This window comes from Phalacrocorax carbo, chromosome 27 (genome assembly GCF_963921805.1).
Source record: "Phalacrocorax carbo chromosome 27, bPhaCar2.1, whole genome shotgun sequence".
Lineage (NCBI taxonomy): Eukaryota > Metazoa > Chordata > Aves > Suliformes > Phalacrocoracidae > Phalacrocorax > Phalacrocorax carbo.
The window spans coordinates 642,743-656,385 of record NC_087539.1 but is presented as its reverse complement, the minus strand read 5'-3'; the positions used below and the strand labels follow the sequence as shown (position 1 = coordinate 656,385).

The 13,643-nt window shown below is 70.9% G+C and overlaps 3 protein-coding genes and 1 non-coding gene across 9 annotated transcripts in view; 3 read left to right on the top strand and 1 right to left on the bottom strand.

The window, feature by feature from the left end:
* The window catches only part of ESYT1 (extended synaptotagmin 1), a 116,154-nt gene that overhangs the window by 8,261 nt on the left and 94,250 nt on the right, over positions 1-13,643 (top strand). The gene's annotated exons all lie outside the window — the stretch shown is intronic.
* On the top strand, positions 1,311-3,952 carry MYL6 (myosin light chain 6). 2 transcript variants are annotated; one of them, XM_064474147.1, is made up of 7 exons: positions 1,311-1,422; positions 1,707-1,734; positions 2,443-2,586; positions 2,675-2,848; positions 3,090-3,167; positions 3,278-3,316; positions 3,735-3,952. In XM_064474147.1, exons 1-6 carry the CDS (start codon positions 1,420-1,422, stop codon positions 3,304-3,306), a joined length of 456 nt encoding a protein of 151 aa, XP_064330217.1. In that variant the 5' UTR covers positions 1,311-1,419; the 3' UTR covers positions 3,307-3,316; positions 3,735-3,952. The 2 variants fall into 2 exon arrangements, with proteins under 2 accessions (XP_064330217.1, XP_064330216.1); XM_064474146.1 differs by lacking the exon at positions 3,278-3,316.
* Positions 4,272-12,644, bottom strand: SMARCC2 (SWI/SNF related, matrix associated, actin dependent regulator of chromatin subfamily c member 2). Of its 5 annotated transcripts, none has more exons than XM_064474145.1 (29): positions 12,482-12,644; positions 12,177-12,296; positions 11,141-11,226; positions 10,735-10,816; positions 10,563-10,655; positions 10,396-10,465; positions 10,189-10,258; positions 9,992-10,067; positions 9,772-9,903; positions 9,559-9,674; positions 9,315-9,439; positions 9,148-9,207; positions 9,021-9,058; positions 8,631-8,761; positions 8,462-8,533; positions 8,259-8,372; positions 8,010-8,163; positions 7,786-7,878; positions 7,433-7,549; positions 7,303-7,365; positions 6,968-7,226; positions 6,425-6,586; positions 6,278-6,342; positions 6,050-6,179; positions 5,780-5,946; positions 5,559-5,693; positions 5,157-5,469; positions 4,696-5,067; positions 4,272-4,486 (listed from the first exon to the last, which is right to left on the bottom strand). In XM_064474145.1, the coding sequence occupies exons 1-29, from the start codon at positions 12,590-12,592 to the stop codon at positions 4,410-4,412; spliced, it is 3,603 nt and encodes a 1,200-aa protein (XP_064330215.1). In that variant the 5' UTR covers positions 12,593-12,644; the 3' UTR covers positions 4,272-4,409. The 5 variants fall into 5 exon arrangements, with proteins under 5 accessions (XP_064330215.1, XP_064330211.1, XP_064330214.1 ...); XM_064474141.1 differs by having other exon boundaries at positions 7,433-7,552; positions 12,482-12,641; XM_064474144.1 differs by having other exon boundaries at positions 4,984-5,067; positions 7,433-7,552; positions 12,482-12,639.
* Positions 13,191-13,272, top strand: TRNAS-CGA (transfer RNA serine (anticodon CGA)). Its single transcript has one exon. It is a non-coding gene; the product is annotated as a tRNA-Ser (tRNA).

The window sequence follows — 13,643 nt, the reverse complement described above, 5'->3', positions numbered from 1 at the left end:
CCCGCCCCCCTGTGTGATGTACTCCCATGGGGGTCCCCCATGGGGCACTCCCCCTCGTCATGTCCCTAGTGGGGTGTCTCCCATGGGGGGGATGGTCATTGGGATGTCCCCCCCCGGCCGTGTCCCCACGTGGGGTCCCTGGTGGGTGCGACCCCAGGGAATGGCTGTCATGGGGTCCCCATCGGGCTGCCCTTTGCGGGGGGGGTCTGTCCCCCACCCCGAGAGGCTGCCTCCAGGGTATGGTCCTTTGGATGTCCCCCGTGTGGGGGGGTTGGGGGGTGTCCCCACTGCGGTGTCCCCTGCGGGGGGGGTGTCGGTCCTGCACTGATGCCTGCAGCGAGGCAGGGTCTGTCCGTAACGGCGCTTCGCTGGCGGGACGCCAGGCCCTTAACATACACCACAGATTATTAATTTTCCACTGCCCTTAAGCAACTTATTTTAACCCGTCTAGTTAAGCCCAACACATAATAAGGCAGAAATCGGTAGAGCAAGAGCCAAGAACGCGGGGGAAGGAGGGTACGACCTGCTCGGTGGTCCGGCAGCCCGCGCCAGGGTCAAAGGCGATGCGGGGGGTCTCGGGCCGGCGGCGAAGGAGCTCCCCGAGTTACCCCCATGCTCTGATTTTACAGCTGGTGTGAAGCCCCCCCGCGCCCCATCCCCACGTATCTTTGCACCGTTCGTCGCCGCGGCGCACCCTTGGGGCTGTTTGGGTGGATAAATGAGGGTGAGGAGGGAGGAAGGCCCCGTGGGACAGCGAAAATGTTCACACGTCTATAATATAAAGGAGCCACAGAATTAAGCCCTCTAATATGTCGCTGCGAGTGGGTGACGGCTTCTTGCTTCGGCCTGAATACGCCCCCCCAGGGGGCTCGGTTGGGGCCTGCCCGGGCTCAGGTTTAGGCCGGATTTTCGGGAGCTGATGAGCCGCGCCTTATCGGGGTCTGCACCGCTGGGCGGGGGCTGAGCAAGGGGCGACCACCCCGCCTTCACCTGGTTCCGCCACCCCCCACCTCGGCCCCACCGTGCGTCCCGTCTTCAGCAGCCCCCCCGAGGTCAGGCTGGTCCCAGGGCCGGGACCCCACAGTGTCCCCTTGGGGTGGGGGGGTGTCCCCGGTGGGGTGCCCTCCATGGGGTGTGGCCCTCGGGGTGCGCCCCGTGGGCTGACATCACTGGGGTGCCCGTGGTGGTGCCCCCCCCACCCCCCCCCGCCCCTCTCCGTGCCCATCTATAGACAAAAAATCCCCCCCGGGAGAAGGGGCGTGGCCTCTCCTCTCCCCGCCCGCTCATGAATAATGCACCGCGTAATTAGCGCGCGGTGACGCAGCCGGCGCGCGGCCAATGACGGGCGGTGACGCCGGGCGGTAGAAAGCGCCCGCCCGCGCTGCGCGGCCCAGAGCCGGGACGGGAGCGGCCGCCGCCATGGTGGGGCACCGGGCACCGGGCACCGGGCACCGGGCACCGGGACCGGCTCCGGCTGCCGCGGGCGGGGCATGCGCGGGGGGGATGCGGGGGCGGCTGCGGGGGCGGCTGCGGGGGCGGCGGGGCGCGGCGCGGCGCGGCGGGGGCCGGGGGCTTGGCGGGGCGGGGGGCGCGGGGCGCGGGAGGGGCTCGGCGGCGGCTCGGCGGGCACCGGGCGCGGCCCCTAGCGCCGTCCCCGACGGCGCGGCCGGTGCCGGTCCCCGCTGACCGCCGCGCTCTCCCCGCAGTGCGACTTCTCGGAGGAGCAGACTGCGGGTGAGTGACCGGCACCGGGCACGGGCCCCCACTGCCCCCCACCCCCCCCCCCCCCCCCGGTACCGGGCACGACCCCCCCCGCCCCCGGACCGGCCCCGCCGCCCCCAGCGCTTCCTGCGCGGCCGCGGGCGGGGCCTTTCCCGGGGCAAAGTCTGGCCGGGCGGGGCCGTTCGTGCGGGGGGGGTGGGGGGGGGTGCGGGGTGGGGTGCGGGAGAGGGATGCGGGGCCGGGCCCGGAGGGGTGCGGGGCGGGGGGGGGCGCGGTCCCTTCTTGCGCCATTTGCCCTTATATGGGCAGAGCACGGGGCCGGGCCGCGCATTCCTGCGGGGGGGGCCCGGACGCCCGGGTTCCTTCCCGGGGGGGGGGGGCGGGAGCGGCCCGGACGCCTGGGTCCGCTTTGGGGGGGGGCGGAGGCGGCAGCATCCCGGCCGCGCCCGGCGTCGGGTTCCACCGGGAAACCGGATCCCGCCCGGAACCGAAACCCGACCCGGGAGGGGGCGGGGAGGGGCCAGGTAACGGGGTCCCCGAGGTGCGGGGTCCCAGGGGCGCAGGCTGCGGGGGGGGTCCCATCGGTGCGGGGTCTGTGGATGCAGCGTCCCGCGGGATGGGAGGCCTATCGGGGGGGATCCCGGTGCGTCGGGACGGGGGTGTCCCCGTGCATCGGGGGGTCCCGGAGGTGCTGACGCGGGGTGGGGGGGGGTCCGGCAGAGTTCAAGGAGGCGTTCCAGCTCTTCGACCGCACGGGGGATGGGAAGATCCTGTACAGCCAGTGCGGGGACGTGATGCGGGCGCTGGGCCAGAACCCCACCAACGCCGAGGTCATGAAGGTGCTGGGCAACCCCAAGAGCGATGGTGAGTGGGGGGTCCCGTGCGTCGTCGTTCCCACCCCCCCGGACTCCCCAGGCCCCCCCGGCCCCAGCCCACGGCCTCTCTCCCGCAGAGATGAACGTGAAGACGCTGAACTTCGAGCAGTTCCTGCCCATGATGCAGACCATCGCCAAGAACAAGGACCAGGGCTGCTTCGAGGACTACGTGGAGGGGCTGCGGGTCTTCGACAAGGAGGGCAACGGCACCGTCATGGGGGCCGAGATCCGCCACGTCCTCGTCACCCTGGGTGAGCGTCACAGCCCCCACCTGGGTCCCCGAATTGCTGCGAGCTCTCGGGGACCCCTTGGCCGCCCCTGAGGACCCCCAAAGCCCAGCCAGCCCCAGGGACCCCACGATCTCCCAGCCAGTTCTGCAATCCCCCAGCCATCTCCCGACGCCCCCCCCCCCCCACCCCGAAAGGCCCACAAGGCCCGGGGACCCCCGGCGTGTCCCCCCATCACCCCGGGGTGACGCGGGCTGTCCTGCAGGCGAGAAGATGACGGAGGAGGAGGTGGAGCAGCTGGTGGCCGGGCACGAGGACAGCAACGGTTGCATCAACTACGAAGGTGAGGGCCGGGGGTCCTGGGGGTCCCAGGGGTGCTGGGGGGGGTCCCGGGGGGGCTTGGCCGCGGCCCCACTCCCTCCCTGACCATCATGTCTCCTTCCTTCCTCCCAGCGTTTGTGAGACACATCTTGTCAGGGTGACGCCGCAGGGGTACGCCTCCCCCCCGCTCCCCTCAGTTACTTACAGTTTTTTTTTCCTTCCTATTTTTTCCGTGGTGTCTTTTTTTTTTAAAAAAAAAAAAGAAAAAAAAAAAAAAAAAAGGCCGCCTGGTTTGCGCTCTCGCCCTTGGTGCAGCCTTCCCCCCTCCCCCCCGCCCCGCATGCCCCTCTGCATGGAGCCCCCCTGTGCGCCGGGGCCGGGACGTGGGTGCTGGCGTGGGGGTGGGGGGGGGCCGGTGGAGCCCCCCGGCAGCGAGGGCAGCGATGTTGGGCCGGGGCTGCAGCGACGCTGGTTCCTCCCTGCGCTCTTCAGCCGTTTGACTTTGGTTTTCCTGCCTCTCTCTCTGGGACGAGGGCTGGGGGTCCCGGCAGACCCCCACCTCACTGCATCCCCCCCATTCTCTCCACAGAGCTGGTCCGGATGGTGCTGAGCGGTTGAAGACCCCTCGTGTCGTCGTGCATCCCCCCCCCCCCATCCCTGCCCCCATCACGCTGGGTTTTGTGCCTTTTCCCTCATTTTCCTGCCACCCCTAGAAGCCCCCCTCCCCCCCCCCCCGGCCCCCCTCCCCCCCAGCCCCACCGGCTAAATTATTGCTCCACGGCATCAAATAAAGTGTCAGAAAGGTGATGCTGGGTCCATGCGCTTCTGCCCCCCCGCCCCAAGACAGACCCTGCACCACGAGGCTGTTTCTTCCCGCCCCGGGGACTTGGAATTTTATTTTTGTTGGTTTTTCTTAAAAAAAAAAAAAAACAAAACCAAAAAAAAAAACCAAAAACCCAAAAACAATGGGGGGGAGACAACTGAGACAGAGCTGAGGGGTTGGGGGGAAATGCCCATGTGCCAGGTGGGATTGGAGCTGTCTCATAAATAGCCGGGGGGGAGCAGGGTCCCCCCGCCTGCCCGGGGAGACCAACACTTAAATAAAATCTGGGACAATCATAAAAAAATACCAAAGCTGGAGGGGTCGGGGGTCTGGGGGGGGCTTCCTTTGGGGCGCCTTGCGGGAGCGGGAGGGGCCGGTCTCCCTGGGCCGGTGGTGGCGGCGGGGTGGGGGGGCTGCGGCATCCTCGGCCCCGGTGGGGGCTCACTGCGTGGGGGGGACGGGGGTGGCCGTGCTGGGGCTGGGCGCGATGGGGTCCGTCTGCAGGGGGGGGCCTTGGTCTGCAGGGAGAGAAAAGAGAGGTGGGGGGGGTCACATCTGGGGGGGGCAAGGGGGTGCATGAGCACCTCTTGCCCCACAGCTCCCAGGAAGGGTTGAGCCTCCCCCAGCCCCATGCCCGCGAGTGGGTGCCCCCTCCCTGAGCCACTCCCGATGGGTTCCCGCCCGTCCCCGTCCCCGGTGGCCCCCCACGCCCCCCCCCATGTCTCACCTGCGAGAAGGCCGGGGTTGGGAAGGAGGCTTCCCTGCACGGCGGCCACGATGGCGGGGCTGTGCGCGGCGGCCGAGCCCCCCGCGAGGTGCGGCAGGGCCAGGCCGGGTGGGTGGGTGGGGGGGGGCAGCCCCCCGGACGGCATGCTGCTGGCGAGGGCCCCATGCAGCGGGAGGGCGGGCGGGTTAGCGGGGAAGGTGGCGCCGAGGGGCTCGGCGGGGGGGTTAGCCATGCTAAATGGGATGGCGGATGGAGGCAATCCGAAGGGCAGGGCCGCGGGCGCATTACCGGGCACGGCGGGGTGGCCGCTGCCACCGAGGCTCCCAGCCAGGCTCTGGGACGGCGGCTGCTGCCCGGGGAATGGCGCCGGGGCTGCGGGGAGGGGGGCATCAGCACCGAGATCCCGGCGTTGGCACCCTCCCCACACACCCTCACCCCCAGCCCTCGGCACCCCGACTCACCGTGCGGGACGGCCGGGGCGCCCGGCGGCGGGGGCGGCTGCGGCGGGGGGGCCCCGGGCAGCGGCTGCCCCATGGGCTCGGCGGGGGCCACCATGGCGGGGGCGGGCGGCGCGCCCAGCGGGTGGGCGGCGGGGGCCAGGGGGGCACCGGCGGGCAGGGGCTGGGCCCCCGGCGGCAGCGGGGGCGGCTGCTGCTGCTGCTGCTGCTGGAGGTGCTGGAAGTGCTGCTGGCGGGCGCGCATCTCCGCGTACTTCAGCTGCTCCATGTGGAAGGCCTGGCGGTCCGCCAGCAGCTGCTGCCGCTGGTATTCCAGCTGGGGGGGGGGTCACGGCAGCGGGGTGAGGGTCAGCAGGGGCTGCTGGAGCGGGGGCAAGCGCCCAGCTCCCCCTCCCCATCACTCACGGCCTCGCGCTCCCGGTCCATGATGGTCTCCAGCTCCTCGAAGTGCCGCAGTTTGATCTCCAGCTTCTTCATCTGCGTCTCCACCAGCAGCGCCACCAGCGACTTGATCTTACGCTCCTCCACAGCCGCCAAGTGCTGCGAGGGGGGGACCAGGGGGTTCAGCCCCTGCACCCGTGCTGCACCCCCCCGCCCCCCCCCCAGCCCCGACCCCAGCCCCTCACCTTGGCCTTCACAGCGGCGGCGGCCAGGGCGGCGGCGGCGGCAGTGGAGAGGTTCCCCTCGCCGATGTCCCGCTCCACCTTGGCCTTACGCTCGGCCTCGGGCTCCGGTGGCTCCTTGGGCGCCTCGTCTGGCCCCTCCTTCGCCTCCTTCTCCTTCTCCAGCTCCCCTGCGGCAGGGTGGAGGCCATGTCAGTGGGGCAGGGCCGTGGGGGGTGTGGGGTCAGCATCCCCCCAGCCCAGCCAGGGCCCCCCCCCCCCGCCCCAACTCACCTGTTCCATCGCCATCCCCCTTGTCGGGCTCCTTCTCGCCCTCCACCTCCTTCCCCTTCTCCTCCTCCTTCTTGGGCGCGTCCCCAGGCTTCTCCTTTGCCTCCTCCTCAGCGGCACCGTCCCGGGGCTCCTGGGGAGGGACCGGCCCCGCGGCCGCTGAGTCCCTGCGCTGGCCGCCCTCCCCGGCCCCCACCCCGCCCCACACCCCCTCCCTGGGCCAGCCGCTACCTTCGCCTCCTTCTTCTCCTCCGCCGGCTGCGCCTCCGCCCGCGCCTCCTCCGCGCCGCTCTCCTCTGGGGACACAAGCGCAGGGTCAGGCCCCCCACTGCTGCCCACCCCAGACCCGACAAACTCATCGCACGGAGCCCGCCTCACCTATCCGCTCCGGCTCGTCGGAGGTGGTGCCGGCGATGCCGCTGCTCTCCAGCCCGAACGCGGGGTCGGCCTTGCCCGTCACCTTGGCCGCCTCCTCCACCTTGCGGACGTGGGCCTCCACCAAGGCCGTGGGCACCTCCTCCTTCATCTTGGAGAACTCCTCTGCGGGGCAGCGCCGTGGGGCCTCAGCGGGGCCGGCAGTGGGGCCCCCACCGCCCCGCGGAGCCAGCCCTGGGCCTCAGGTTCGTATAGCCCTCACGGGGGGCTCGTCACATCCCCGAGAGGTCACACCCCCATCTCCACACCGGCCTTCCTCTGCCTCTCTGTAGGATGCTCTAGAGACTCACCCCATCGCCTCATGAGTCATCCTGTCCCCATAGGTCTCATCCCGTCCCCCTACAGGACTCCTACAGGACCCTATAGGGCCTACAGGACCCATCCCTCTCCCCATAGCACCCAGCCCGTCTCCCTGTAGGACCGATCCCTCTCCCCACAGACCCCCAGGACCCAGCCAGGCCCCCCCCAGCGGAGGGGCTGCCTTACCCAGAGCCGACTTGGCAGCGGCGGAGGCGACGCGGGGGTCGACGACGGAGGCCAGGAAGGCGACGGTGCTCATGACGGGGTTGCCGGACTGGCTGAAGGGGATGGGCTGGTAGGCCAGCGGCCCCAGGGACGCCTCCGAGTCCTCCAGGTAGGGGTCCTCGATGGGCAGCCGCAGGAAGTGCAGGATGCACTCGTCCTGCGTCCGGCTGCCCACGTGCTCCGACACCTTGTTCCAGTCATCCTTGTACATCTCCAGGGCCTGTGGGATGGAGCAGGGGGGTGTCAGCGGGGTCCGGCAGCCCCATCCCCCCCCTCCCTGTGGACCCCCCACTCACCTCCAGCAGCAGCAGCGTCTCCTGCTCCGTCCACTCCCGCGTGGCGCTGGCGGCGGCTTTGCTCTGCGGGGGGAGAGAGGGGTGAGCGGCAGCGGGCAGGGGGACGGCGACCGGGACGGGGGGTGCCCACCTTGGAGGGGACATTCTTCTTGGTGTACATGTCGGTGCGGAGGCCGAAGTTCTGCATGTCGGCCGGCTTCTCCTTGCTCTTGTCGGGGAAGTTCAGCATCTGCTGCGAGGCCGAGGTCTGCTGCCGGGGGGAGGAGAGGGGACGCTGGGGACGTGGCCACGGGGGACAGGCCGCGAGGACGCCCGTTTCCCCACCCCCCCCATCCCAGAGAAGCCTTCATGCCCCATCTCGTCACGGTGTCCCCCCCGCGTCCCTGCTCCCCGGGGCAGGGCGGCATGCGGGGCGCGAGGGGGAGGAGGGAAGGAGCCTTCCTCGGCCAGCGGCGGGGGGACGGACCCCAAGAAGCCGCCTACCAGCTCCGGCTTCCCCTTCACCGTCTCGGTGACGAGGTCTTCGATCTCTTTGCTCTTGCGGCCCGTCTTGGCGTCGCCGTCGCTCTGCCGGCCCTGAGGCACGGATCGAAGCTGTGCGATCCCCCCACCCCCCCACCCCACCCCGCGCCCGGCCCCCGCGGGGACCGGGGGAAGGCAGAGGGGGGACGCGGCTGGGCGAGGAGCTGCTGCCCCCGCACACCCACCTGGGGCGTCTTGGGCTGCAGCGGCACCAGCCCCGAGGGCGTATCAGCCAGGACGTGGAAGTGGGAGGTCGGCGGGGGGCCCATGGGGGTGGGCCGGCTCTCAGCGTCCACCTGGTAGTTGATGAGGCCCCACTGCTCCAGGAAGGCATGGACCCTGCGGAGAGCCGGGGCTCAGACCCTGCCGGTCCCTCCGCCAGCCCCACGGTGCCAAATGGATGCCCCCCACCGCCCCGCTGGCCCCGGACCCACCGCATGATGGCACAGACGTCCCCGGCCAGGTTGCGGCGGCACGCCGTGGAGGTCAGGTACTCCTGCGGGTTCAGCCGGTACGTGTCGATCATGAAGTTGCGGTAAGCCAAGTATCTGGGGGAGAACGGCGAGGTGTCAGCGCCGGCCGCGGCCCCGCCGGCACCGGGAGGGACGGGGAAGTGTGTGTCGGGGTTCAGCCTCACATTTCGGGGGTCTTGGATTTATTCTTGCCATTGAAGAACTCCGGCAGGGCTCGGCGCTCGATGGCGTGGACGCTGCAAGATGAGACGCTTGGGGAGGGCCCGGCCCGGCGGCCCCACACCATCGGGCTGGTGCCTCGGGGCGCCGTCCTCATCCTCGGCCCTCCCGTACCTGTTGTAGTCGAACCAGGCGGCGTAGCTGGGGATGATGATGTGGTGGGTCTGCTCCGTCACGTTGTCCTCGTGCAGGTCGGGGTTCTTGGCCTGCTCCCCCTTGCTCCCAGTGCCATTCTCTTCCTCATCCTACCAGAGACCAGCACCACATGGGCAAGGGGATCCTGAGCCCTGCTTTTGCACCCTTCCTCATCCTCACTGAGGGCAGGATGACACCAACGGCCCAGGGCAAAGCCGCCTGCAGCCCCAGGGGCAAAGGGAAGGGCAGAAAGGGGCCTTTTTCTACTCAAGAGAGGTAACAAGAGAAGAGAGATGAAGAGGTGACCATCCAGCGACGGTGACCCCTGTGCTGGGGTGGGGACACCTTCCCTGGAGGAGCACGACTCACCTTGCCGGCCGTCTCCATGCTCTCATCTTCCTGCTCATCTGGAAGGGAGAGGGCGGTTTTGGGCACTGCCGGGTCTGCGGTGCCGGGGGACCCGCCGTGGCGCTCGGCCTCGGCGGCGCGGACTCACCCAGGTCCGTCATGGTGCCCCCCTTGACGGGCGCAGACTCCGAGTCCTTCTTGGTGTTGACTGCAGCGGAGGGAAGCGATGCTGAGCACCCCAAGGATGGGCCCCCACACAGCCCACGCTCGTGACGGGGGGACCCCGCAGGGTGCCTGCCGGCCCCCCAGCCTGACCTGTCTTGGGCAGGGTGACCTCCTCCACGTTGGGGACAGGCGAGGGCTCGTCCATGTCCTTCGTCAGGTCCTCCTGCTCCTCCTCACGGTGCCCACGTTTGGATTTATTGTAGGGGGTGGAGGGTCTGCGAAGGGAGAGACCCCCCCATGTCCCAGTCACCACCGCACCCCAGGGCGAGGCTCCCCACAGCCCCGACTCCAGGGCCGGAACTGACCCTGCCACCCCCCCCAAGCCCAGGCTCACCCCTTCTTTGCGTTCTTCTTCTTGGCTTCTGGGGTGGGCGAGGGGGAGGGCGAGCGCTTTCGCTTCTTGTAGTTGCCCCCCTTCTTGTCCCGCCGGTCAGAGTCGGGGCTGTTCACCTGGGGGGACAGGGGGGGTCACTGGGTGCAGCCGAGTGGGACGGCCAAGCAGAGACCCTCATCTTCACCCCCCGTGGTTTTGCAGCCCCGCTCTGACCTCGTCCGTCAGCGTCTTGGCTGAGATCTTCTTCCTGCGGGCGACGGGGCTTTTCTCATCCGTCACCTCGTAGTCCTCCTCATTCATCCACTCGTTGAAGGTGTCCGTGTCCAGGATCCACTTGGCGTGGACCTGCCGGGCAGGGGTGTGGGTGTGTCAGGCAGCCAGCGGGCAGGGGAGGGGGCTGCAGCCGCCATCTCAGCCTGGGGGACCCCGTTACCTTCCGGGGCTTCTCCGGCGTTGGAGCGTCCTCCACGGAGGCCTCAATTTCGCTGGCGGGGATCCAGGTGTCGTAGCTGCGGGCACAGAAGGACGGCGTGAGAGCAGCACCCACAGCAGTACGGGCACCCCATGGGCAGAGGGGAGCTCCATCAGGCTTCAGCCGTGCCCCCACAGCCCCCACCCGGGACCCCTCACCTGTCGGGGTAGTAGCCCCAGTGCAGCAAGACCTGCTTGTCGCGCTTCATGACCGGCCGGACCCACTCCTCTGCGGGAGACACGGAGCGGGGCCGGCACTGAGCATGACCCGCCGTCGCACCAAGAGCCACCCGTGACGCTGAGCACAGCTCTGGACCCCCCAAACACCACTCCCCCACCAGTGTTTCATCATGAGCTTGGACCCACCTTCCTCCAGGTTCCCGGGGACAGGGCAGACGATGTGGGATGCGTTGCTCTTGTCCTCGGTCACTGTGCCCTGCGAGGAGAGCAGGGGAGCCGGTCCAGGGCTGACTGCCGGGACAAGGTGTCGGGTGGGCCCCCCCTGTGCCCCCCACCCTGGTGCTGCCACTGACCTGGTGTCTCTTGACGATGTCTTTCAGCTTGCTCAGCAGCTTGGGCTCGATCTCCTGGTGCAGGAAGATGTTGGGCCGGGCCAGGCAGTTGTTCTGGGGAAGGAGAAGAGCAGAGCGGTGAGCGGGTGGGGGACAGGGGGGTCCCAGGGTGGGCAGGGGCAGCGCCTCTTACCTGCACCAGGGATTTCTCGATGGTCATGAACATCTCCACGTTGCGGTCCATCCGCGAGGGATTCTGGAAATCGAAACGCCGCCTTATTGGAAGAAAAGAGCGACTCTCATGAAAGCCACAGCTCAGGTCTCCTCGTCAGCAGCCAAAGCCTGGGGGATTGGGGGGGGACACGCGCCTGAACCCCATCAGGGGTCCACGGTGGGGCGGGGGGAATGTGCCACAGCACCTGCTTGCTGTGGAGGTGAGTGACCTACAAAGAGCTCACCCCCGTGCAGACCCTGGCCGAGGCCACCCCAGGGCGTTCCCGAGGAGGGGACCACCCCCGCCCCCTGGCTCTGTGACCCCCACCTCGGCCCCCTCCCGCTCCCAGGGCCCCCAGACCCAGCGGGCACAGGCCGGCACTCACCATCCTTGGTCGCTCTTGAATTTATAGGCCGCTGCCAGGATGTGGCACAGGGCTCCTCCCGCCTTGAAATCCAAGAAGCATTTTATCTGTAACGGGAAGAAAAGGGTTGGGGGAGGCGGCCACAAGGGGTGGGCTGCGTCCCTGGCGTGGTGGGGAGCTGGGCAGGGTGCCACCCCCTCGTCAGGGTGCCATCCCCATGTCGGGGTGCAATCCCCTCATCGGGGTGCCCTTTGTTGGGCTGTCCGTGGGTTGGGATGCAGTCCCTGGGGTGTTGGGGCACTGTCCCTGCTTGGGGACCTGTCCCTGCGTAGGGACGCTGTCCCCACGTCCATGGGGTGCTGTCCTGGGGTCCCTGGCACGGCGTCCCCACATCTATAAGGTGCTGTCGACGGGCCCTTGGGGTGCTGTCCGTGGTCGGGGCCCTGTCCCGGTGCTGGGGTGCTGTCCCTGGCAGGACCCTCTCCCTGGGGGGACCCTCTCCCTGGCAGGACCCTCTCCCTGGCGGGACCCTCTCCCTGGCGGGACCCTCTCCCTGGCGGGACGCTGTCCCCTGGTTGCTGGGGCCCGAACCCCGCCCGGGGGCAGCTCCCAGTGGGACGGTGCCCGAGTGTCACGGGGCACTAACCCCAGGACCCCGGGGCACCACCCCCGAGCAGGGCGCTGTGCCACGCTGGGACACCGTCCCGGGTGACCGGGTGCTGCCCGTGGTCGGGCGCTGTCCCCGGGGCCTCGTCCCCGGGTCTTTGGGGCACCGACCCCGCTCAGCCTTGTCCCCGCGCCTTCGGGGCGCTGCCCCCGGCTCATCGGGGCCTTGTGCCTGGGTCATCGCGGCGCTGTCCCGGGGTCATCGGGCCGCTCTTCCCTCATCTCTGGGGCGCTGCCCCCACGTCTCTGGGGCGCTGCCCCTGATCGGGGCCTTGTCCCCGGGTGTCGCCGCACCGCGGCCCCCGCCGGAGCGCGGCCCCTGCCCCGCCGTGTCCCCGTCCCTGTCCCCGTCCCCGTCCCCGCCGGCTGCCCGCCCCGGCGGGGGGCTCACCGGCAGCTTGGTGAGGGGCGCGTTGCTGACGTGCTTGCCGAAGACCTCCTCCTGGAACTGCAGCAGCTGCACCACCAGGCTCGACAGCGACTTGTTGGTGGGGGGCTCGGCCTGGATGTACTGCGGGGGGGGGGGGGGCGGGGGGGTCAGCGCCGCCGCCGGGGCAGGGCCCGGGGGGAAGCGGCGGCGGGGGGGAGGGGGGGGGGGGGGGCGGGGGCGGCGATGGCGGCGGCGGGGCCGTGACAGGCCGGGCCCGGCGGGGCGGGGGCCGGTGCCGGCGCCCCCCGCCCCCCGCCGCGGCCTACCTTCTTGTAGTTCTTGCCGAGCCAGAGGCGGACGTTGTCGAACTGGCTGACGGTGTCCGAGGCCTCGTAGTACTTGACGTTGGGGCCGCCGTCCTTCTTCCGCACCGCCATCTTCGAGCGGGCCGGGCCGCCTCCCGCCGCGCCGCGCCGCGCCGCGCCCGCTCTGCCGCCCCCTGCCGGCCCCGCCCCGCGCCGCGCCCGCTCTGCCGCCCCCTGCCGGCCCCGCCCCGCGCCGCGCCCGCTCTGCCGCCCCCTGCCGGCCCCGCCCCGCGCCGCGCCCGCTCTGCCGCCCCCTGCCGGCCCCGCCCCGCGCCGCGCCCGCTCTGCCGCCCCCTGCCGGCCCCGCCCCGCGCCGCGCCCGCTCTGCCGCCCCCTGCCGGCCCCGCCCCGCGCCGCGCCCGCTCTGCCGCCCCCTGCCGGCCCCGCCCCGCCCCGCGCCGCGCCCGCTCTGCCGCCCCCTGCCGGCCCCGCCCCGCGTTCTCCCGCCCGCTCGGTACCGGGCGGCGGCGCCCCCTGCCGGGCCGGGCGCAAGGCGGGGCCGCCCCCCCCCCCCCCCCGCCCTCGCGCCGTGGGGGGGTCCCGGTGCGGGGGCCGGGCCGGGAGCGGCGGCGGGAGGGGCGGGAGCCCCGCGCGGGGCCGGGCGGGGCGGGGCGGGGCGCGCGGCGGCGGGGCCCGGTCTAGGCGGAGCGCGGCGTAGGGTGGCGCGGGAGTCACGGTGGCCGAGTGGTTAAGGCGTTGGACTCGAAATCCAATGGGGTTTCCCCGCACAGGTTCGAATCCTGTCCGTGACGCCAACACCCGTTTTTGCGGGGACTGGCGGGGGGCGCGGCGGGGGAGGCCTGGTCGCACCGCGGGGGGAACCTCCCGTGCCCGGTACCCGCTCTTTTAGCAGCGGGCCCCTGGGGGCGGGGGGGCGGCACTTTTCGGGGACCGCGCCTCGGGGGGGGGGGCTGCAGAGCTGGGCATGGAGACATGCCACCCCCCACCACGCCCCGTGCCTGGAGCCTCCCCGAGACCCTCACCCACCCCCCAGAGGGGTTCGGGGGGGCCCGGCCCTCCCGGGGAGGGTCCCCGGCCGGAGGGGACCGCAGTAGCAAAGGCGTTCATCAATCGCAGCGACATGAAGAGACTGGAGGGACCCCACGGCTGGCACAGGCCCCCC